We start from the raw sequence: 25,119 nt of genomic DNA, 5'->3' as shown, positions 1-25,119 counted from the left end.
ACTGAGGGCTGGGCTGTAGCCTTGCTGGGCTCTGGGCTGCCCTGGGAGCAGGGAATTGGCAGTGTTGGAGTCCTCCCTCCCCTCCTGTGGCCCTGCCAGGACTCTGCCCTTGCTGCCCGTGCTGCTGCTCTGCCCAAAGCTCCAGGAGGCTCTGGCTGGGGCTCAGCTCCTCACCCGGCCAGGATTCACCAGGAGCAGCCCAGCAGAGTTTGGTTCCCGTGGCTGCCTGGAGGCTCACCCAGAGCTCAGCAGGCTCTGGCTGGCACCAGGAAGGGCTGCAGCCCCTCACTCACCCGCCCAGCAGGATTCCAGCTGCCCATCCCTGCTGTCCCTGCAGGCAGTGCCCACCCTGGGAGCACAGCCATGGGCACCCAGAGCTGCAGGGCAGAGGAGAACCAGCACCCCAAGGCCTGGTGGCTGCAGTGCCAGCAGCAGGGCTCTGTCCCCGTGTCACTCACCCCAGTGTGTGCAGTGCCAGCAGCAGGGCTCTGTCCCTGTGTCACCCACCCCAATGGGTGCAGTGCCAGCTCAGGGCTCTGTCCCTGTGTCACCCACCCCAGTGTGTGCAGTGCCAGCTCAGGGCTCTGTCCCTGTGTCACTGACCCCAGTGGCTGCAGTGCCAGCTCAGGGCTCTGTCCCTGTGTCCCCGTGTCACTCACCCCAGTGTGTGCAGCGCCAGCTCAGGGCTCTGTCCCTGTGTCACCCAGTGTGTGCAGTGCCAGCTCAGGGCTCTGTCCCTGTGTCACCCACCCCAGTGTGTGCAGTGCCAGCTCAGGGCTCTGTCCCTGTGTCACTGACCCCAGTGAATGCAGTGCCAGCTCAGGGCTCTGTCCCTGTGTCACTGACCCCAGTGTGTGCAGTGCCAGCTCAGGGCTCTGTCCCTGTGTCACTGACCCCAGTGTGTGCAGTGCCAGCTCAGGGCTCTGTCCCTGTGTCACCCACCCCAATGGCTGCAGTGCCAGCTCAGGGCTCTGTCCCTGTGTCACCCACCCCAATGGGTGCAGTGCCAGCTCAGGGCTCTGTCCCTGTGTCCCCGTGTCACTGACCCCAGTGTGTGCAGTGCCAGCTCAGGGCTCTGTCCCTGTGTCCCCGTGTCACTGACCCCAGTGTGTGCAGTGCCAGCTCAGGGCTCTGTCCCTGTGTCACTGACCCCAGTGGCTGCAGTGCCAGCTCAGGGCTCTGTCCCCGTGTCACTCACCCCAGTGTGTGCAGTGCCAGCTCAGGGCTCTGTCCCTGTGTCACCCACCCCAGTGTGTGCAGTGCCAGCAGCAGGGCTCTGTCCCTGTGTCCCCGTGTCACTCACCCCAGTTTCCTGCTCTGCACGGTGCTGAAGCCGGTGAAGGAGCAGCTCCTGCTGATGCCACCCCCGTCCCCAGGGGACACAAAGGTGAGTTTCACTGACATGGCTCCCACTCAGAGACCCCGCTGCCTCCTGCAACAAAACACAGAAACACATCAGGCCAAAGCCCTCGGCTTGGTGCTCGTGCTGCTGCAGGGAAGTGGAAAGTCAAAACAACACCCAGCAGGATAAATTGGAAAAAAGGGCTTGTCTGCAATTCACATTTCCTGTGTTGCCATCCACGGTACCATTAATAAAGGATTGAATAGTCTAAAATGAAATCTCTCATGCCCTCTTCAATTTCTGATCGATTTTACAAACTCACTATGCAAAAGCCAGAATAGCCTCCATTCAGAGGCTCTCTACATTTCTGACTTTTTGAAACCCTGTAATTGTCCCAGTGCTTCAGGAGTGGGGGCCAACCTGTGCATTTCCAAACCAGTGTGCATGCCAGAACCATACTTCAGCTGCAGGCTCAGCTGGGTCCCCAAAGCAGCTCCCTGCATCTGTGCAGAGCCCACTGCACTCAGTGGTAGGATTGGCTTGTGGTGCTTAAGCCCAAGGCAGAAGTCTGGTTTCAACAGTAAATTTCAGGTTCATGCTCCTCCTCTGGCAGGGTTTCTCTTGGATTGCTCTCTTGTTTTCCATCAGTCAAACTCCTTTGCTTTGTGGAGAATTGTGTTCTCTGCCATATGTCTCCAGATTCCAAGTCCCAATATAAGTAACAGACATATCCTTCAAAGCAGCTGTAGAAAATCACCCAGACAGTTCATATACAGAAAAATTCCCTTCCTTTCCCCCTCAAGCTGGTGTAATGTAAACACCACGAGTGAGTAAATCTGGGTATAACCAAAAGCTGGAGGATGTGTTTGGAGGGAGAAGGACAAACTCCAAGGAGGACTCTGAATGCTGCATGCAGAGGTTTGTCCCACATCACAGGATGTGCTCTGAAGGGACCAGGCTCCATCGCTCATCAGCCAACACTGAGTCCATCAGAGAGGGTTCTGGGGAGCAGCTCTGCCCTCAGCCTGCCCTGATCCCTGCAGTGATCCCATGGCTGCATCAGCAGGCTCCAAGCCCAGAAGGGTCAGTGCAAGGCTCTTTCCTGGCCCTGCTCTGCCCTGGAGAGCAGCCTCCTCCCCGCCTGCTGCCTGCACAGAGCTGCTCAGCACATCCCAGGGGGATGTGAGAGTGTTGTGCTGGCTCTGGGCTGGTCCACAAGCACAGGGAGTTACTGCCAGTGAGCAGCTTTGGGGACCACCACCCAAAGCAGGAGCAAAAGCACTCCTGGATTTCCAGGAGCCTGTTCAGGAGCAGCCTCTCATCCTTCCCTGGGCTGGGTTTAAGCTCCCACCTCTTGCCTGTTCTGTGGGCTGTGCCAAGCTCAGGAACACAGCTGGGCAAAGCAGGCAGAGCCCTGCAGAACAAGGAGTGACAGTGACAGCAGAGCCAGCAGACACCCTGCAGGCCAAGAGGGGCTGGGCACGGCCAGGCACTCCCCAGCTCAGGGGAGCAGAGTCCATGGGACCCCAGAGCCTCAGGAGGATCCACAGAAATCTGTCACACAAAGTTCAGGTGCCTCTCCCCACCCTTCATCAAACCACACAGCTCTTACATTGCCTTGCTTTGAAAAGATCCCCCCTTCATCAGAGCTCAGACTTAGATCATAGCTGAAGTTTCAAAACATTTTCCATCCTTCCCTCTAGATTTGAGATGTTTGTAAGCCTGTGAACTGTCACCCCATCAAAAGGAGCATTAGCCTGAAGAAAGCATGCAACTTACTGAAAAATGTAATTGCATAACAAGCTGTTAAAGGAAGAAATAAAAGGAATAGCCTTGTGGTTATTGACCACATCCCTCATCAAGGCTAAGCCAGATTCCCAGGATCTATTTTTCAGCTCTTTAACCTGGGAAACTCAGTTCATGGGTATAAGGGAGGAGGAAAGTGCAGGAGCAGCTGCTCTGAAGCCCACCATGGCTCTGAAAGCCTTTGGAGCACACAGATATGGGACAAACACACCAGGCAGAGCCTTGGCAGGGAACAGAAAGGGGAGAATTATGAGAAGACTCCTGAAGTGAAATCTGTGGCACCGAGCTCTCGATGTGGAGGACTGTGGGAAATGTAGAGACCCCAAAACTCTGAAATAGCCCAGATTGCCTGGACCTGGCCACGTGTGTTTATAATCCAGTGCCATTCTGGATTCCCAGGAGCTGCACTGTTGCAATTCAGCAGAAGCCAGAGGTGCCCTGGCCCTCACATGGGCATGGCCCAAGTCGTGCCAGCCCCTCCGGGGTCATTTGCTTCTGTGGCTGCCCAAAGCTCAGGCCCCAAGGCCACTGCCCTGCCTGCTCTGATGCACTGCCCCTCTCAAAGAACCCACAAGCACAGCTTCCACCTCCCTGAGAATGAAGAGAATTTGAATAGAGCACCATTCAAGGGGTTATCACTTCAAATCATGCCAGCAGAGTCAGTGCCCCTTGATACACACCTGCACATGGATTTTTTGTGGTGACCTAGAAATCTCACAGCTCATTTCACACTCCGAGCAGAGGACCATAAGTTGGATGTCAATAAAACATTTTATTTGTAAGGAAGACTTACAAATGCAGTTGTTTAAACAGAGGGTTTGCTAGCTGGAGTGTCTGTGTAAAAGTGCTGAGCTGCACAAGCGCCCCTGAGAAGAAGCATCTGGACCCATCTCAAACTGTACCCTCCCTTTAGGGCAGAAATAAATCAGAAAAGGACCCTGACAAAGCTCAGCTCAAATCTGCCTCCAACCTGAAACCTCTGCTGTGCAGGCCAGAGGGTCCAATCTCATGAAAGCAGGATTGTGCCCTGGGGAGCAGAGGAACTTCCCCCTGTCACTGTTCCCCAGGAGCAGGAAGGTGGGTGGAGCAGAGGGCCAGGGCTGCACGGGCACAGCAGGACAGAACTCAGGAGTTATTGCCAGGGACAGTGGAACCACAGAGTGCTGGGAAAGCAGCAGCCTCTGGGCAAGGCCCCACGGAGCTGCTGAGCCTTGGAACAGCTCCCACTGCCAGGGACTCTGGCTGGGGGGCTTCAGCGGGGGCATTTGTACCATTCAGGGCTCAGAAATGGATATTCCAGTCGAAGGGGAGTTTTTCCAGATGAAATGGGCAGGTTTGTCTGGGCTGTGTCCGCGCTCTGTTTGCTGTGGCAGGTTCTGCGTGTCCCGGTGTCCGGGCAGGCTGGGGCTCCCTGGGCAGCCAGGACTGCACCTCCTGCTCGCCCCAGCAGAGCCCAACGGCCTTCACCTTCCACAGACCCCATCGTGGTGTCTGCTTGTGTTTATGGCTAAACTTTTCCAGCCCTACTCACGTCTTTAATTGTTTCTGGGCACAATGGTCTCAACAATTTCATGCGGAAAATATGACTCACCACTTGCACAACGTTTCTGCTCGTGTTTTGTGCTGTAAGTGAGTGGCCATGATTTGGTGTCAGCCTCTCAGAGAGGTCCACTGGGTGAATCCCTGCTGGAGGAAAGGGTTCCTGTTTCCCTAGGTTTGTGATGCTCCAGCTGGGAGTGGGCAGTGGGTAGGGGACGCTTTCCCCTGGCTGCAGTCCTGCACAAACTGCCCCAGCTCTGCTTCCCTGGCAGCCTGGGCAGGCTCCAGAGCTCACCATGGGCACCCCTGCTCTTCCCTGGCACGACAAAAGCCAGGCTGAAATCAGATTATTGTCACTGTAGAAAATAACAATAGAAATCTACAATAACAATATCAATCTACAATAACAATATCAATCTACAATAACAATATCAATAACAATTCCTGACAGACATCAGCTGTCCGTGACTCCAGGGGCTGAGGCTCACCTGTGTGACCATGGACACCTTTTGTGATTGTGACAATTTGCCTCCCACTGCCTGCTCAAACCTTCTCCTCACGCTTTTAGGCCCTTGTTATTTTTGTCCATCGTTTCATTTGTAAACACTGCACTCGCTTTGCTTGGAAAGACAAGAGAGCAATTTTATCTTCTGGCTGTGGGAACCAAGCAGAGTTGATTTCATTCTGTACTATCACAACATGATACTTAATTCAGTATGTGGGAAGCCCAACAGTTTATTGGAGGGACTGGAGCCCTCCTGCTGGAACCTGGGGCTTAGGTTGGTGCCCATCAGGAGACTCCCTGTGCACAGCAGAGCACATCAGCTTGGTGCACAGCTGCCACCTGGAATTGATGTCTTTGACAGCATGGTTTTACAAAATTCCCTCCATGACAGCCAAACAAAGGTGACACTGGGCTGTGATGGTCTGCACCACCTCTGCTGAAACCCAGCTTGGACTGCACAGAGCCAAAATCAGCAGTGATTCAGTGCCTGGACATTTAGGGCCTTCAGAGACCTTCCCTGGACTTCAGGAATGAGCTGTGATTCCAAATGTTTAAAAAAAAAAGTCACTCAAAGCTGCTAGGTTGCCACTCTGCTTCCCTGAACTTGCTATAAATTCTAACAGAAGAACAGCTTTGCTGCTGGAATTGCATCAGGATCAGGGTTTTAGCTGGAAGAAATCCACACTGCAAGCACTTCATGGGTGAAAAGACAGCCCCAGCACAATTACACCAGAAAGCTTCAGCTCTGAGACTGACTTTGCAAGCTGGGCTATGTTTGCCTACATCACATTGATGTAATCACAATTATTTTATTATTATTTTCCTTCTTGCTTGTTTCAAACCACAGGGACAGTGGGTTTGCCTGCCCCCCCTGTGCTGCTGAGGGTGCTGACAATGGCATTTCTCTTTTGTGATTCTGATAAAGGGAAGATCAGATTGCCACCCTGCAGTACAGCCCTGCCAGAGCCTCGGGGTGCTCCAGGCCTGACCCACCGAGGGTTTTGTGATTTCAGTCCCTGCCTTGGTCGTGGCAGTGCTGGACATTGAGGCACCCAGAGCACAGCACGGGAGGGAGGTGAGAAGGGCTGAGGCAGCCCTGGGGTGTGATGGAGGCTGGGGCAGGCAGCGCTGAGGGACCCTCTGGGCTCAGTCCCCTGGGAAAACACACCCTGAGTTCAAGCCCTGCCTTCCAGCATTCCTCAGCAAAACCATTGACCTCAGGAGCAATGTCTGCTGTGCTGCATAAACATTCCAAATTTATCATCCAGACCCCTCACACTTCAAGTGGTTTTGTTCAGCTGTTTGACAAACATTCTATTTATACAGCTATGGGCAGAAGTAAGAAAAAATTATCTTTCAAAAGAAGAAAAATAATTTGAATGTGGGAGACACACAGCGCCCTTGATCTCAGGATACATCTCAAAATGGGTATTTCAGCACAACATCACACCCAAACAGGGATCTTTTCTTCAGACAAATCCAGGCTGTGGCAAGAGCTCCCAGCGCCAGGATTGGCAGCAGAATGTGAGCAGGTCTGGTGCAATTCCTGCCAGATTCAGGGACTCTGCCCTGTGGCTGCCCCTGCTGTGCAGCAGCTCTGAGCTGAGCTGCCCACCACACATGGGAGAGCCCCTGCAGATCCAGATGGGGAATGTGTGCTGCAGGTGGAGCTCTGTCTGCTAAAACAGGTCGCTGAAAAGGGACAGGAGGGACACCAGCAGCTTCCACTCGTTCAGCAGGCATCTCTGCTGGGTTAAGATTGAGCAACATGAGCAATTGCAGCACAGTTCTGCTCTAGATGGAAGCTTTGGCTCCCCTGTGTAGCTGCACATGTTCCACAGAACTTCTTGACCTGAGCCTGTGTAACTCAGATCATGAGATGGGCCCTTTACTCTGCACCAAACTCACATCTGTCAGGTCCTGTTGGGAAAATATCAAATGATTCAGAACATAATCCCCACCCTCATAGGCACTTCAGGCTCTTAAGAGCAGCTTTGATTGATTTTTAATAAGAATTACATTCAGAGCTTGCACTGTTTAGAAAGACAGGACTTCAGTGTATAACTAGTTTTGGTACTTGTGCAAGTCTCACCTGTGCAGATCCAGCTCTTGAATATATATTGAAATACTGCACATCTGACATACTTTCCTCCCAGCCATACTTGAGTCCGTTGAAAGAGAATCAGATAAAGGGCTTTGATCCAAGTTATTGCTTTACTCATCAGGCCCTCCCTCCGCTCCCTGCCAGCTTCTGGAAATGGCATTCTGGAGTCCAGGCTTCCCAGGCAGCAGTAAATTTCAATATCACAGGCAGAGCTCTCAGACAGCTTGTCCCATGCTGGAGGTCAGGCCTGATGGCCCCATTTTGGGGGCTCTTTGAACACAGGACTCCAATTTCAAGTCCAGGGCGAGCTGCTTTTCAAGGCTGCGCCCCAAATGTTCCTGTGTTTCCAATCACTTTCCATCCCAGCCCTCAGCTCCAAGTTCTGCTCTCAGTGGCAGTGTGCACATCCAGAGGAAATTCATCAGCCCTTTATTCCAGATTCCCAGCAGAACCCAGCAGCAGGAGCTGGCCTGACCCAGTGAATGACCTGGAAATGATTTTCCAAGGCACGGTGCCGTGGCCTCTGGGTGCCTCCAGCAGCAGCAGCTGCTGCCAGGGAGCCCTGGGGGAGCTCAGCAGGGCTCACCCATGGGCAGTGCCCTCTTCCGCATGGAAATGTGGTTCTGGGGGTCCCAGCTGGCTCTGAGCCCCTGCATTGGACTCAGGAAAGCTGCAGGGAGTGCCCATAGCCCAGAGCTGAGCCCCATAGCCCAGAGCTGTGCCCCCATAACCCAGGAGCTGTGCCCTCCATAACCCAGAGCTGCCCCCATAACCCAGAGCTGAGCCCCCATAGCCCAGAGCTGCCCCATAACCCAGAGCTGTGCCCATAACCCAGAGCTGCCCCATAACCCAGAGCAGCCCCATAACCCAGAGCTGCCCCCATAACCCAGAGCTGAGCCCTCAGGCTGTGCCCCTAACCAGAGCTGCATACCAGAGTTGAGCCCCCATAACCCAGAGCTGGCCCCCATAACCCAGAGCAGGCCCCCATAGCCCAGGGCTGGCCCCCATAACCCAGAGTCTGGCCCCCATAACCCCAGAGCTGCCAAGGTGCCCCCATAACCCAGAGCTTGGCCCCCATAACCCAGAGCTTGTGCCCCCATAACCCAGAGCTGGCCCCCATAACCCAGAGCTGCCCCCATAGCCCAGAGCTGCCCCCATAGCCCAGGGCTGTGCCCCTGCTCTGCCCTCCCATGGCCCAGCCCTGGCCCCTCTGTGCTCAGTTCCCAGGTGCTGGGGCCCTCTGCACTCTGCCTTCCCTGCTGGGCAGGCACAGCTCCGTTCCCCCAGTGCCAGGTGATTTAGGAGCACGCCTGGCCGTGCTGCCCTGGTTCCATGCCCAGCTTGCTGCCAGCCTCCAAGGCTGCACTGGGGGCTCAGGGGCTGCCAGGCTGGCACTGCCACACCTGCAGGTCCAGCTCAGCCTGCCTGGCAGGACGCTCCCAGCCCCAATCTCCAAGCTGGGCAAGCAGAAGGAGCTGAGCAGAGCAGTTTACAGTGGTGCACAGGCTCCTCCATTTGGGACAAGGAAAACTTGTCTGGCACTGAATCCCAGCAGCTCTGGCCTTGAGAGATTCCTCCTTAATTTTAATTCCTTTAATTCCTCCAAGGATCCTCCCTGTGTCCTGCAGAGCTCAGTGTCCCTGCTTCCCCAGCCTGTGCCTCAGGTGTGCTACAAACCCTGCCAGGTGTGCTCCTGTCTCCAGGCAGCCTGGCCATGCAGGAGCCACTGCAGGTTAATCCTGACACAAGGAAGGTCCTGCACCTCAGCCTCAGGGCTCTGGAGTCCCAGGGCTAAGTTTCAATGGCAGCACATGATGGACAGATAAATGCTTTGATTATTACGCTGAGAAGGGTGTTTAACCAAATGTGATGACAAACTTCCAGCAGGAGTGAAAGCTGATGTCCAACAGCATGGGGGATGTAATTTGTTATCTCCAAAACCTGAATTCTGTGAATCACAGCAGCCTGGTGCTTCTGAAGTGGGCCAAACCCTGTGTCATTTACCTGTCTGACCAGGAAAACTGTCCCTGTACTGGGAATTGAACCACCCAGCCCATTCCTGTGGCAATCATGGTTTATTGCCATGAATGTTACCAAGACCATCTTGTGCCATAGAAATAAAGAAATTGCTAAGTTAGGATCGGTATCCCAAAGAACACTGGAAAAAGAGGAACAGTATATAAAATTCTGCAGAAGAGATAAATAGAAGGGACAAGAGGTTTATGCTTTAAAGCCAAATATTTACTTCTGGGAAAACCCAAGAATCTGAATGGATGTGGGTATATCTGTACTTTTCCCTTCACTTCTTACCAGTTCCTAATACACATGCTCTGACATTCATGGCCCCACATTTTTTACACTGTTACTCTCTGCTTTTATTTGGTTTGGGCTTGTTTTTAATGAGGTGAACTTTGCACAGCCCAGCTCTAGCTCCTATAAAATCTGTGTCTTAAATGGCCAGATTTAGTGATTTTTCTGTGGAGAGGAAAAAGCCCCCACGCTAACCACACTGCTGTACTTGGAACCAGATGTCCCACCCCCCTTAAACTGAGCTAATGAGGACAGGAGGATGGTCAGGAAAACTCCTGTGGAATTGTGGAAAGAGTGCTGCAAAGCCTGATGCTCCCACAGAGGGGAAAGGGAGGGCGATGGCAATTCCAGGAGGAAAATCTGCAGTGCTGCACTTGCACCCCAGAGCCCTGCTCACCCCAAAACCACTTCCACCCCTCAGCCCACACAGGAGCCCACAGGGAGCAGGGTCCCCAGTGATGGAGCTGCTCTGACCCTGCTGAATCCATCTCATACCCCAGGGCTGGGAGCTGCTCTGACCCTGCTGAGCCCATCTCAGACCCCAGTGCTGGAGCTGCTCTGACCCTGCTGAGCCCATCTCAGTCCCCAGTGCTGGAGCTGCTCTGACCCTGCTGAGCTGCCCTGACCCTGCTGAGCCCATCTCAGTCCCCAGTGCTGGAGCTGCTCTGACCCTGCTGAATCCATCTCAGTCCCCAGTGCTGGAGCTGCTCTGACCCTGCTGAATCCATCTCAGTCCCCAGTGCTGGAGCTGCCCTGACCCTGCTGAGCTGCTCTGGCCCTGCTGAGCCCATCTCAGACCCCAGGGCTGGCTCTGCTCCCCTTTGCATTCTCCAGCTCCAAAGGGACTCCAAACTGCTCCTCCCAAGACTCCTGTAAAACATAAAGCAGACCAATTCTTGAGGATCGGACGCTGTGAAAATCATAATTTCTCATAGAAATCTGACTGAACAAGAGCATTTTCTAAATTAACTTGCCCACCAGTGTGTTTTTTAAATATTCTGAGTCCCCTGCTGCTAGCTCAGGAAGAGATAAGGTTTTTAGGGCCATCACTTTGCCCTCAGAGCCACTGGGAGCATTGCCATCACTTCAGAGATGCTCAACGAGCCCTTGGAGGTCATGACTTGGCACTCAGACTGGAAAAATACAGAAGTGTGGCTTTTTTTCTTTTTAGAAAAGCTGCATCAGATTCTCCCTCTGGTGCCAAGCTCAAGCTCCTTTAAAACAATGATTCTTGATTTGTTTTCATGTGCTCCTCATCAGCCCTTTCCCTGCAGCGTGGAGCAGGTCCCTGCACTGAGCCACAGCAGCAAGAAGGAATCTTCTGCTGAATAAAGTCTTGTGAGACACAGTCATTACATGCAGAGGAAACTGGGTTTAGTGGGGCCCTGGTTCCCCTGGGGACTCCCATCATATAAATTATTAATAATAAAAATAAACATTGGCTAGCTTGAACTTCTCTTCATTCCCTTAGAGCTTATTTTTGTGATGGAATTAGCTAAATAAAGCCCACTTGAAAGAATGTTTAATTGCAAACTATCCAAGGAAAACAAAATGGAACTAATTGGTTCTTAGATATTAAACATTCAAAAGGAGATGGCTTTGGAAACAGCTGAAAGGCTAATGTGCATTAGGATACAAATGGTGCAGTGAGCAGCTGAGGAAAATGCAGTCTAAACTGGACTACATTTACTTTTAAACCAGATATTCAAGTTTAGTCAGTCTGGCCTGGCCTAGAAGAAAGCTTTGGATTGTTTCAAGCCTAAACAGAATTGCAGCACCCTCTGGAAAGTTATAAAATCAGAGGGGGCAAACTTGTGCACTGACTCTGGGCATCATTTGCCCAGGAGACCCTAAAAAACCCCACCAAACCTACAGGGATTGCTGCTTCCTGGAGTGCCCCTGAAAGCTCCTCCAGCCTGAAGAACGCATCCCAGCAGGGGCTGATCCATGTGGCTTTTTTAAAGCAGCTTTTCCTGCTCCCAAACCCCTCCTGACAGCACATCTCCAAAGGAGGGTGGCTGTGCTTCCACTGCCTGAGACCTGCCCTGGCCTCTCCACAGCCCCTGCCCTCGGCCCTGGGCTTTTGTCACTGCTGTTTAGTTCAGGTGTTTCACAGGCAGCAAATGGAAAATGTCAAAACTCCCTCCTCATACTCCTCAGACGTTAAAGAGTTGCCACATTTGTTTCAGAAGTGTTTCCAGCAAGTGATGGCTCCAACGTGACTGAAATTTGCAAACAAGAAAAACCCCTCTGCACTAAAAGGGAGCAAGAGTAGATGAGTTATAACAAGAATCATACAGCAAAGACAATTTTAAAACCAATGAGTGGCAGAAGAACGTTTCCCTGGAGGAGCCCAGCGTGCAGTGGAATCAGGCTGCTGCTCAGCCTCTGAAGGGACACTGCCTCACCAGCAACATGTTTACCTCCCCCCTTATCAATGGGTGACAGTGACGAGGCCTCTGCCAGAGATAACAAATTCCTGGAAATGTCAGGGCCCCCAGAACACCCAGCCCAGGCACACCAGAGCTGCTCCCTGGAAGAAAAAGGCAGACACAACTGGAAGTGCTAAGCAGAAGTTGCTCAGCAGGATCAGGCAAGATCAAACCACTTCAACATTTAGGCCAAAAGCTAATGTAATTTAAGGTCCCTTGAAATGTTATGAATACCATCAACAAACACGGCGAGAGTCACTCATGAAAATGCATTTCAGCTTTGTGCACAAAAAATCAATCAGCTCTCTGTCTCAGACTTCTTCAAAGACTGTGAACCCAATTGTTTGTTCCCTGAGGACCCAGGGCTTTCACTGCAACTAACACATCTGCTTAGTGTTTCCTATTTTTCAGCATCACAAGGAGTTTTTCTTAGACCTTGGATGGTTTGCTCAGCACCTATGGGCCAGTGATCTCCTGAGCCCCACTGGAGATGCTCTGCAGAGCTGAGGACAATGCACAGAGCAGGGACCCTCCTGGCAGAAAGGCACCCTTGGGTTGTCATCCAAATTCAGAAATGGCCATTCAGGTAGAAAACACATTGACAAGTGACAGCAGTGCACTAATGAAGAACCAGGGCCAAACCCAGAGTGAGCCAGCTCCAGCAGCAGGGCAGGCAGTGCACTCCTTGTCCTGACAGAAATGTGGAGTTTTGCTCCATGGGACTTGGCTTCCTCAGGACAGATATTTTACAGGAAGATACAGTTTTACTGTACTGTAAACATAATTTGACAATTACAGGTCAAAGTGTCCTCACTTATTGCTTTAAGTGAAACTAAAAGTAGTCAAATTCATACATAGACACACATGGAAAAGATTCATCATGTGTTACTACAGCTCTGGGGAAAACAGCACAGAAATTATGTCTGGAGTGGAGAAGATGCAGTGTGTGTTCTCATGCAGAGCCTTCTCCTGCAGAGCATGTTCTCCTCACAGTTGTGGTTTTGTTCTTGAAGAACCAGAGCTCAAGCAATTTTGAGATACTTTGCATTGCTACTTAAATGTTTTGCACTTCTGCTGTTTGTTTGCAGGCAGCTGGGATGCCCAAACTCATTTTCTAAGGTTATTTAAATTCTTCTTTATTTGTTAACAAATTATGTTGTTGCACAACACATTGGCATGTGAACCCTTCAGAAAAAGGGAGAGGCACAACTCGGCCTCAGTGGAATTAGGAAGGAGCTCCAGTGACCTCAGCAGAGCTACACAAAGGACAGCTCAATTGTCCCAGTGCCCGCTGTCCTGACTGGAGGAACAGTTCTGTCTATCAGGGCTCTCCAGAGGGGACCTCACCTGCCAGGGCAGTGTCTGGGGCTCCATTTCAGACAACAGTGACACATTTCCATCCCTCTGGCCATTTGGGGCTGCACTAACAGCCCTAGGAAATGTGCAGTTACATTTACAACAGACTTACACAACACTGTGTTACTGCAGGACTCAAAGCCAGGCTTTTCCACACGTGATCCACCCAATGTAAATGCTCTTCTCTTCTCTGCCATTCCAGAAAACCAGGTCACTAACTCGTTACAAACCACTTGCCTTCAAAACTTTAGCAGAGCACTGAACTTTCTGTCCAGATCAAGTCTCAGCCACGTGCCCTGGGCTGCATTGGGAATATCCCTTTGGAAATCCCCAGCCTGCTAGTTTAACTTTACAGAGCTCAGCAAACAAAATCCTTCCTTACAATCTGGAGAAATCTTCTAAATTCTCTCTGTGAAATTTCAGTTACATAATGGGAGCATCTCAGAAATCCAGTGCCCAGGGAAAGCGAAGGTTATGGAGGTGGTGTTGTTCTGCACCAGTAAAAGTACAAACCTATTCACACCAACACTAAAGCAGAAACATTCAGATTTTAAAGCACACTGAGGCCTTGGAATTGCCTCCCTGTTTATCTGTTCAGGCCCAGTATTGGAAAATTATATTTCCCTCTTCAAGTCTGTAGCAATTTCAATAATAAAACAGAGGTTATGTAAGTGCAGAGAGTTATGGAACAATGTAAGTGGAAAATACATAGTTTTACATTTATTTGAATAGCTCAAGTACAGCTGAACTGACATTATTCACACTTTCCAGTCTTAGTCAATACTGGATTGAAACCAAGCACAAGACATTTCAGGCCCAAAGGAGGTTTTTAAGAAAATTACAAGTACCTATATTTCCAGTTTACAGTGCCTGTCTGGGAAAGCTGCACTGCCTAAGGGAAGAGCAAGCTGCCTTCTCATGGCATCAAACAGCAGAGATGTGAACTAATTAAGGGCACCTTTGGATCAGCCTGCAAACACAGGGCTGGTTCCACCCCAAAGAGCAGAAACCTGGATGCAAATACCTGCGGTGTCCCAGGCAAGCAGGGCTGCAGAGCCACATTTCCCTCTGCAAGCTCATTTCTAACCTGGGCAGACACAAGCTCCAGGCCCAGCTCTGCATTCCTTCCACACCCGGGGCTGGAGCTGTGCCTGCAGAAGGAATGCAAGAGAGAAATGAGTTTCTTATCGGCCTGGCAGATCTTGTTGGGTGATGTAGATGCCTGTGGAGCTGCCAGGACTCCAGTGTGGGACATGGCATGCAGCCTAGCTCCAGAGCTCCAGACTGCAAGCCAGGGCACTTGGAATAAGGTTAAACTGCTTTCTACAGCACGAGAAACTGCTCCTGACTCAGGGATACCTGGATTTATCTCTGCTAGAAAGAATTGTCATCAAAGGAAAAGTGAAGATCCCAGATTTGTACAAGAATGAGTAAAAAAGGGAATAAATTGTGCATTTCCAGACTCAGGGGCATTTGAGAGTCTGGCTATAGGAAAATAGATTTCATAATCATGACTCTCCCGGAGGGGTATCCTAAACACACAAATAAGGACAGGAGGTTTCTCAGGACAGCCCTGTGTGTCCATTCCCTCCCAAGTCACAGGCAGCACCATGCATACAGCTGCATATGGCAAATCCTTCCATCCCTCCAGAGACCCAAACTTCACCTTGGCTGCTGGTGAGATAAAGCAGTCATGGCTCTTTCAGTTCCACAGCCAGCAGTATTTCAAAATGTGCGGGGACAAAGACCTCCCAAATGCATGAAGCACAAAGGGCTGTGGGAACAAGGCTCTTGATGTCTGGGCTGTGGCCTTTTGGAAATTTTGCCAGGGCTGGGACCCTCCTGGATGTTCCTCTCATTACTCTCCCCAAACAGAATGCAAACCTGCAGGATAAGGATGTCATGCTGTGGTCAGGAATGTCAAAAGGACATGTTAAGGTAATTCACATTGCATTTTGTTCAGAGAAATATTTTCATAGCAGCTGAGAAAAGAGTGTGTTGAATAGAGCATTCACTGGTTTGAGAAAAAGAAATGCTAGCTAAAATCAAGGACTTTGGCTACTTTAAGGTTTCCTAGGCAAGATTAAATCAAAATATTTCCTGTAAACATTCCCTCTTTTCATCAGCATGTCAGTTGTAGTAAGGAGAATGTGATCCTAATTCTCAGCATCCAAATCTGGGGTAACTACAAAGTCAAATGTTTTCTTACTTTCACAGAAACAACTGTGACTGGAAATATTTTCCAAAGCATGTTGCAAGTGGAGGTAAGTAAATCAGCTAGCACACAGCACATTTTTAAAGGAAAAAAGTTTCTAAAAATGAATCAGGATTTAATAAAAAATGTCTCTGAGGTACATAAGTCATGCCCATAATAGAGTATTTTTCAATTTTCAACCCTGTATAGAGAATTTTAAACCAATAGCAGATGTAGGAAACAAAAGCAAAATTGTCCCTTATTCTCTGCCGTGCACACACACACAGATAGAAACAGGGAAACCAAGGGGAGGCTCTCAAACATTTTCCACAAGAAAGACAATTTGCTCACAATTCCTTCTCCCTTTAAATTGTTTCTGTGGCAACACATCTGGTGCTGTAGTTCTGGGCCAGAACATGAACTATCCTGCAAGAAGAAAGTGATGTTGTTGTTCTGTCTGCGAGGACGTGAGGCAGAGAGGGATCAGTGAGCACACGGAACCAGGTCACCCCTGTGCCTCCCCTGGCACACAGAACAGCAGCCATGGATGTTTGTGCACAGCTCAGAACTGCACGTTTTAAAGCATTTCAGCAATGGTCAGAGAAAACTCTCATGGTAAACACAGTCTGTAAGCCAGGGGTTTTTAAACTAAAATGATGAGTGCTCTGCTACTGCTCTTCCTACCGTGTGCAATAAATCAGTTATGCAGCTGAGAGGAACAAGGTTCATTCCCTAATCATAAACATGACTCTCCCTGTGCAATGGAGCCAGGCTGGTGTTGATCTCTGATCTCCAGCCCTGCACAAACACTGCTGGATCATCACCATTCACACCTGACCTGTCAGGAGCCACGAGGCCAAGACCCCTCAAGTGTCTGTAAAACTCAGCTGCCCCTCCCAGAATCACAGAATCACTAAAGGTGGAAAAGCCCTCCCAGAACACCAAATCCAAGCTGTGCCCATCCCCACCCTGTCCCCAGAGCTCTGAGTGCCACCTCCAGGAATTCCTTGGACACCTCCAGGGATGGGCACCCCAACCCTCCCTGGGCAGCCCCTGCCAAGGCCTGAGCCCCCTTCCAGTGAAAAAATTCTCCCCAAAACATGCAGCCCTGGGCTCTTCAAGCTCTTGAGAACAAATAGATTTTACATTGTGGAAATAATGGAAGTGGATTTTTGCTACTTCATCAAGCAGATCAGGGATGGATTCACGGAAAGAACATATTGAATGAGCAATAAAATGTTACTGACACAGTTACTGTCCCAATAATAATTGCATATGTTTTCCATAAAATAGTTTTTATTATTTAATTTGAAACAGCTAAATTCACATCTAGAGCAGTTACATATAAATCTGTTTGCTAACTACACTTAGGGTACTTCTGTATTAATTACAAGATCACCTCAGTGTTCTGATCTTCTGAATTACTGGTGATTAAATGCCTTGTCTGTCTGAAAACCAAGTTTTTGCCCTGAAAAGTTGAACTGAATAAAAACGATAGTTTTCAGGCATTCTGTCTTTGAAGACATACTGGTTTAAAGCAATCTGTCCTCAGGGAGAATAAACTGGCAGCAGAAATGGAAAAGTTGAAAAAAGTGGATAAGACCTGGTATTTCATAAATATGGATGTCCCTTCTGCGCTTCTGGAGGCAGCATCCAGGGCTGGGAACTGAAGCCAGGGCCCCGAGCACCTGTAGCCATTAAAGGCTGGCTGACACCCTCTGCACAACTCACTGTCCATAATTCTGGATTGTCACCAGCCAATCACCTTCCAAAACCCAGTGCTGGCCAACAACAGTCTGGATAATTCAACTCTGTCTGCTCCCTCAGCCTTTTGGCTAAGATCAAGTGTGCAGATTCAAATAATATTAAACCTACTATTTTACACAAATTATGTCCTTCAATTCCAGTCTTTCTATTTATTTCATCCAAATGCAACAAATTAATAACCCTTCAGAGACAGTTCCCCCTCCCTTGCTTTATCTTGGATAACTTTCTATACCCAGAGCCTCTGCCTTGTCCTGGTGCTCTGTGACCCCACATTGCCACTCCTCAGACCCCTGAGGGACACATGAGGATCACAACTTTCCCCTGCCCTCAGACTGAGCCTGGTTTCCCTTTCTAGAGTGGCTCTAGTCCATTTCTCAGACTCTTTGTGAGGATATTGCAAAGGAGCATTTGTCAAGGAATTAATGAGCTGGGAAGGCAGTAAAGTGGCATTGGTGGATGTGTGTTACAGGATCCCAGCTCCCTGCCTGGATTGCTCCACAGGAGCCCAGGGCTGGGGAGAGCACTGCAGAGCAGCTGTGCAGCTGCTCTTTGTCCTGGCAGGAGGAAACCATCCCATCTTCCCCTTGGGGAACCCATTGCATACCCCCCTCCTGGCCTCCCTCCCCACAGCCCTGCCCGTGCTGCTGCCAGAGCAGCCCTGCAGCTCCTGACCAGCGCTGGCCCAGGATGAGCCCTGGCAGCTCAGGGAAGCCCTTCCATTCCCCCAGAGGGTACCCAGGCTGTAGCTGAAGGGGAAGGCTGCCAGGTTAACGTGCACCACCAGCTCACACGTGTTGCATCCCACACGTTCCTCTCCAGACCTGGGGCACAAAGAGGCTGGGCCTGCCACTCCACGGCAGCTCCAGCCCTTTCTGGCAGGGTTTGTGCAGCTTTTCCTGTGCTGCTCCACGTGGTGCTTGTGTCAGCCACTGTGCAGGAGTCAGAGCAGCAGCAGGGAAGGGATGAACTGCATGGCACAGGAACACAAGAGAGAGGAGCTCCCCACTGCACACTCCTTCAGCCACAGCATCTCTGGTGAGCCTCTCCAGCCAACATGCAATATTCCCTCAGACATATTTTGCGCTGTTTACTACCCTTGCAAATGATCTTCCTCTGCTTTTCTTGGTTTTAATTAAGGGTTTTCCAAAAAGAAAAAAAAAAAAGGTAAAGCACCTCATCAATAGGTGTAGCTCCCATTTTGCAGCTGTGAAAACACAGGTATGGACAGATTTAGTCTTGATCCCAACAAAGGAAATGACTGAATCAGGAGTTTGAGTACTGGTGCTGGTTCAATACTCAAGAAATGGCTCCAGAAATGTATAACCTTATTTTTCAAACTCCTTCAAGATTCTTTGGTTCATTAACAACTCTACTTCCATATGGCCCAACTTATTTAAAACACTTCTTAAAAGGGGAAATTAAACTCTGTCTGAATCAAAATGTAACTGGGCTGTGACCCAAAACCTCAACTTGTATTTACACGAATAAGCAATAAAAAAAAAAAAAAAAAGGCAAATAAAATGTAGTCTTTGCACAGACAAAGAGAGTTAACTAAAATACAACCAGCTCATGCAACAACACCTCCAAAAGGCAAACTGGGATGGCATAAACCTCACCCTGCTCCTCTCACAGTCCACCTGCCCCAGCCAGGTGCTGTCCTGCCGGGGTTCCGGGCTGTTTCACCCCGAGTAAAAGCTACCGAGCCTCCCTGCGGGGCTGCAGCTCTGCAGGAGCCCCGGCATGCCCTGAGGTTTGCCCGCTGACAGCCCGGGGACCGCATCCCCCGCAGGTGCCCCCTCCCGGCCCAGGTGTCCGTGTCCTGCCGGTGATGTCCCCTGCCGGCCCCGCGGCTCTCCCCGCGCCCGCTCCGTGCCCAGCTGTGCCCAGCTGTGCCCAGCTGTGCCCTACCTGTGTCCCACCTGCGCTGGGGGCGCGCAGCGCGGCTCGGCTCCGCTGCCGTGGCGGCTGTCGCGGCTGTCGCGGCTGTCGCGGCTGTCGCGGCGGGTGCGGAGGGCCCGGACAGCCGCCCTTATCGCCGCTTATCGCCGCTTATCGCCGCCCAGCCGGCTCCGCTTCCAGGAAGCCGCGGCTCCGGAGCGCTCGTTTGCCGCTGGATGCCGAGCGCTCCGCGCCGCTCGCTGCTCCCCTTCGCTCCCCTCCCTCCTTCCCTCCTTCCCTCCCTCCTTCCCTCCCTCCCTCGCTCCCCCTCGACCCCCCTGGCGCTGGCAGGGGCGCTGGGAACGCGGTCACGGCCCGGACCCTCTGCTGTTCACCAGCAGCGTCCCGGGCGCCCTCTCGCTCCTCCGGCGGCGGCTCCCCCGGGCAGCCCGGGCCGGGACGCCCTCCCTGCAGGCCGGGGACAGCCCCGCTCCCCTGCTGCCCCTACCCCCTCGGCTCCGGCCGCCTCCGCCGTGCCCGGATCCCGCCTTTCCCACCTTCCCCAGCCATTGCTCCCTCCTCCTCTGCCCTCACCCCGCACTGCCTCTTCACCGTCCCTTTAAAGGTTCCCTCCTCTTGCAGCCCTCGGTCATACAACGCTAACCATCATCATCACCATCATCATCATCATCATCATCATCATCATCATCATCATCATCATCATCATCATCATCACCATCACCTTTCTTCCTCTCATTGCCTCCTGCCTTCCCCATCCCGCCCTTCCATGGCTGGGAGATGTCATCTGCTCGCTTTGAGTCTCTGCTGAGCAATCCTGCTCGAGTCCTTCCTGCTGCACCCACTACTGACCTCCTTCTGGGGCAGGTGCCGCTCCTTGGGCATGAGCTCCCCTCTGCCAGCCCTCGAGACCCCTTGCAGGCAGTCCTGGCAGGGGGAGGTGAAGCTGCCATGTGGAAGCAGCCTGGGATCTCCCTGCTCCTTGTCTCACCCCATGACACTCACGCCTCTCTCCTGAACAATGCCCGGCCGGGCCTTTTGCAAACAGCCCACACAAACCCGTCCCTGCCTGGGCACAGCACCTCGGCTGCCTCTGTGCCTCATCCATCTTCCATTTTCCCCTGGTTCCTAGCAGCACTTCCCCGTGCTGACTGACTGAGAGCACAGGCAGCCAGACACTCCCCACGGGGAAAATGAGCTGACTGCATGGAATTTGGCCATGCCCTCACCATAACTTTATTACTAATGGTGTTTTCTTCCCTTTGCACCATCCAGCTCACACATCCTGAAACCCACCCCACTGCAGGAGACTGAAACACAAAGTGAAGCTCCCAAAGCTCCAGCTGACCAGAGATCCCATACCAGAACCTCTCAGGGCAGGGTTACTGCTTTCCTTCTCAGTTCTTTATGCAGTTGGTCAGGATTTGTATTTTCCTGTGCACATTGTTAAAGGAAAGTCTGGAAGGAGGCAGAGGAAGATCTCTTGCACAGCTGAACATGCTTGTGAGGAGAGGCATGAGGGAACTGGCACACATGAAAGTGAGAGCAAAACCAGATGGGCAGATGGAATTGCCTGAGCCAACGACTCGAGCACCCTGGGTTTTATTTGTGTCAGAAAGAACTGTGCTGAGATGCAAGCAAAAGTGGCTTTCACACCAGGTCTTCAAAATGCTTGGGGCTTGGAGCCCTGCAAAGGGCAGTGATGGAACACCATGGGTGTCACAGCTGGGGCACCTGGAGCACAAAGCAAGGAGATGCAAATCCATGGATCTGTACAGGTGAGTACATGACTGTACAGTCATTGTAACTCCAACTCTTGGCTTGATTTCCCTGGCATTTGGGGGTATGGTCACACCCACGGAGTGCCTGAAGAGCCCTGCCCAGCAAACGCCTCTCAGCTGTCCTGCTGCTCCCTGGGGCTGTCCAGGCTGCCCAGGCAGGGCCTGTGTGCCAGCCTCAGGAGCTCCTGCAGCCCAGGACAGAGCTGGAACACTGCTGGCCCTGCAGCTCAGGACAGTGCTGGACACTGCTGGCCCTGGCCCCAGAGCTGGGACACTGCTGGCCCTGGCCCCAGTGCTGGGACACTGCTGGCCCTGGCCCCAGAGCTGGGACACTGCTGGCCCTGCAGCCCAGGACAGAGCTGGGACACTGCTGGCCCTGCAGCCCAGGACAGTGCTGGAACACTGCTGGCCCTGCAGCTCAGGACAGAGCTGGGACACTGCTGGCCCTGCAGCAGGGCCCTGGCCCCAGTGCTGGCCCCACAGCAGCGTGGAGCACACTGGGACAAGCTGAAATCAGCTGGCTTTGTAGGAGGACATTTGTCACAACACCAAATCTCTGCAGGAGCCCTGTGCAACCAGTTGCCCAAAAAAGCCATTGCTGTTAATGTCATTTCCTCCTAACCATGAGCCTCTTGACAAAATGCACAGAGCAGCCCCTCAGCAAACACCAATGACCACGGTTCCCTCACTCCTGGTGCAGATGTCCCCGTTTACTTCAGCTGAGGAATGGCTTTATGTGTTTTTATTCCAGTTTACTTTTTATGATCTTCATTTGCTGTGTCTTCATCTGGTGTGTTTATGTGGCTGGTGCTTGGTTTTCATTATTTTTAACTGCATTTCAGATCATTTGCTCTATGGTTTTGTTCACATTCTCCTTTTCCACGAAACTCTAATAAAACACTTGGCTACAGATTTCCCAAATTGAATACTGATGTTTAGTGCAGCTAATTATGCAGCAGGGTTCAAAGTGAGTTCTATAATGTAACAATTTACATATTCCTGAAAACAATGGACACAAACCTACAAATTATTGCTACAAGCTAGTTTCACATTCTTCTGGAATTTCTTTAGAAATACATATGTTTAGTATTCTCACGCATATGAGAAGCAGTAAATACTGCATTGCTGGCACCATTATAATATTTACAGTGAAAAAATAAAACACACTCTGATGTGTCTCAGACCTAAAGGGACATTAAAAAAATGCCAGTATGTTTCCTCCAGGATCTCAGCACGCTTCACAAAAACCCTTCCCAAATTCAGCCACTCAACATCCATCACTGTAAGCCAACAATACACAAAGATAATTTTACAACAAAGCATTCACCGTGGCTGCAACAACATTAAACATTCAGTGCTTCAGCATCACCAGTGCTCTGGCATAACCAGATTAATCATAACTTTATTGTTTAAATCCTGAATAAAGTTGGTTTTGTTTGTTTTCTAAATGGACCAGATTACAGGGAGCCAACCAGCAGACCAGCCCAGCTTCTCAAGATCCAGACTAAACTGACTTTTAGAAAGGCTGCTGTAAAGCAGAGCTCTGTTTATAAAAGCAAGAGCTGAAACTCAGTAGCTGGGCCCGTTGCTGGGATCCTTTGCACCAGGCTTCTTGCAGAGACAATAATTCTTGCTGCTCCTAATGCAAGCAATATGCATGCCAACATTTGCCTGTGCCTCCACCCCACCCCTTTCTAGCTGGTATTTTTTTAATTTTAGAATGTTACTTACATCTTCATAATGTGGAGTGATCTGCAGAGAGGTGGATTCTCTCTCAGCCCATTGGTGCATTGACCAGGCACTTTCATTGCTGTAACACAGCAAACTGCAGAGCATGTTCCAGCAAACCATCCCTGCACAGAGCATTTGCTCTGAGCCTCTGAGGGGGGGTTATTGGGAGGTGGAACCGTAAATACACATCCCAGGTCCAAGCACATGATTATTTTTCCCTCTTTGTGCATCTATCTGTGCTGGAGTTTTTAGTTACTGCTATTATAGCTCAGGAGGGAAGCTAGAGACCTGCCAAGAGAAGCAAAGAGTATCTTCTAAAACCTCAACACAACTGGGACAGTGGCTGAACTCACAGGATTCAGTATTTCCAAATGTGACATGCATGGAAAATTTGAATTACTTTTCAAGTCTCCTTGCCTTGTACTTTTGTAGTTTTACTTACGACCACTGCCCCAGCACTATCTGGTTAATTAACAGGGGCAGTTCTGTTGCACTAATGTGTACACACCTGACTGTTTTCTCTCTGGGGTCTCAAAGGGAGCTGGCTTTTTGTGTATGGACACATAAAACACTGAGACAAAAAAGCCTAAATTAATCTGATCATCTGATTACAATAAAAGTTTCATATTTCCCCAAAAAATTGTTCCTTATAATTGTTTAGTATTTTTCTAAAGTGTTGATAACTTCATTTTATGATTACGACAAGAAGTCTCTGACAAATCAAAGAACTCAAACGGGTGTGCACCCTCCCTGGGAACGTTGTCCCATCCCTGGAAGTGCTGCATCCCTGGAAGTGTCCCAGGCCAGCTGGGATGGGGCTTGGAGCAGCCTCAGATAGCAGAAGTTGTCCGTGGCAGGGGGTGGAACGGGATGAGCTTTAAGGTCTCTTGCAGCCAGAGCCATTCTGTGATTTCGTGAGTGACATTTTAAAGCACGGTGACAGCAATGTGACACAGCCATTACAAATACAGGTAAGGCTGTGGGGGCGGTTCATGTCCTGGGCAGTCTGGTGCACCAAGGCCGCTGCTGTAATTAATTAGCGGTGTCATTAATGGTGTCATTAATGGTGTCATTAACGGCCGTCGCTCCGGTCGCAGCAGCCCCGGGTGACCGGGACAGCGCGGGCACGGCGCCCTCTGGCGGCGGCGGCTCCCGCTGCACCTGCGGGGGCGCACGGTGGCGGCAGCGGCGACAATCGCGACAGCGGCGACCCCGCGCCATGGACACGGCCAGGCCGCAGCCATTCCCCTCCCAGGTGTCCGATGCCCTTCTCAAGCACTGCGGCGCTCCTGGGTGAGCGCTCCCGCCTGACTCCTGTGCCATCCGATAATAGTGCAACCTCAACAAGCAACGGTTCACTACTTTCTAAAAGCTACCATTATTTTTGCTATCATCGTATATGCAGGAATCACTGGCACAACGCATTCATTGTCCCAGTGAGGCACGGGAGCAGTCCAAGCTCCCAAAGGGAGGCCAAAATAACACCCCGTGCTCACCCAGCACACCTGGGGGACAGGGGACACCTCACAGCATGGGCCACTCCAGCTGCGGTGCCAGGCACTAGAACAGGAGCTGCTGCTTGTAAAAGATTAAACTGGGGAGTCCACAGAGGCTCCTTCACTGTAATTTTGGGTCTATCAACCACCGTTCATGTAGAAATGTTCCTTTGTGGCAAAAGGTGCAAGTGCTCCTTATTCAGTGCTGGCACTTAAAGGTGTCATTTTGTCACATTTACTGGGTGACAGTCACTAGCAGAGGACAGAGCTCTCTTCACAAATAGCCATAATATGTTTTCCAGATAAGCATAACAGCAAAGGCTTTATTCCAAAAGGCTTACTAAGCAGAGCTTTTTATCTAAGAATATGACAAAATTTAAATCCCAATCTGTACCAAACAAGGTTTAAAGTAAATTTTGCAACAATTATTCCTTTGATTTGCCTTCCCCCCGCCCCCCCCAAAATTCTGGCCCGGGAATAGGGAATACTCAGTGAGTAGTGCAAAACCAAGCAGGAAACGTTCACAAATTCTTTTGTGTAAAGAACCCCTGAAGTGTCACCCGCCGAGCTGGACAGCTCAGCACCAGCGTGGCCTCTCTGAGCTCTTGGGGCAGGAGAGTTAAATCATTAAACCCCACAGCAGTGCAAGTGTGAGGAGTCAGCTGGGCTCAAACTGCCCTGTTTAAACAAGGGGGAATTCCAAAGGAATTCAGAGTCATTGGACACAAATGGATTACTAGATGAAGGGGAAGAAAAAGCTTTAAATGCTTTTCATTATTTTAGTTAGAAACCTCAGAGAATTTAAATTAATGTATCAGTATCGGCTTATGACTTGCTAGGAAAGTATTTTCAGAAAACTT

General features: G+C 50.8%; 1 protein-coding gene across 1 annotated transcript in view; it reads right to left on the bottom strand.

Annotated features, from left to right (window-relative positions):
- Positions 1-19,338, bottom strand: part of RIPOR3 (RIPOR family member 3) — a 42,952-nt gene extending 23,614 nt beyond the window's left edge. The window contains exons 1-2 of the mRNA XM_036395990.1: positions 19,264-19,338; positions 1,304-1,432 (exon numbers count right to left, since the gene is read on the bottom strand). Of these exons, the coding sequence (XP_036251883.1) occupies positions 1,304-1,404 (101 nt within the window). The 5' untranslated portion in view covers positions 1,405-1,432; positions 19,264-19,338. The remainder of the gene's footprint in view (positions 1-1,303; positions 1,433-19,263) is intronic.
- Between the last annotated feature and the right edge of the window lie 5,781 nt (positions 19,339-25,119).

The sequence above is a fragment of the Molothrus ater genome, chromosome 17, assembly GCF_012460135.2.
Source record: "Molothrus ater isolate BHLD 08-10-18 breed brown headed cowbird chromosome 17, BPBGC_Mater_1.1, whole genome shotgun sequence".
NCBI lineage: Eukaryota > Metazoa > Chordata > Aves > Passeriformes > Icteridae > Molothrus > Molothrus ater.
This window is presented reverse-complemented; position numbering and strand designations above follow the sequence as displayed.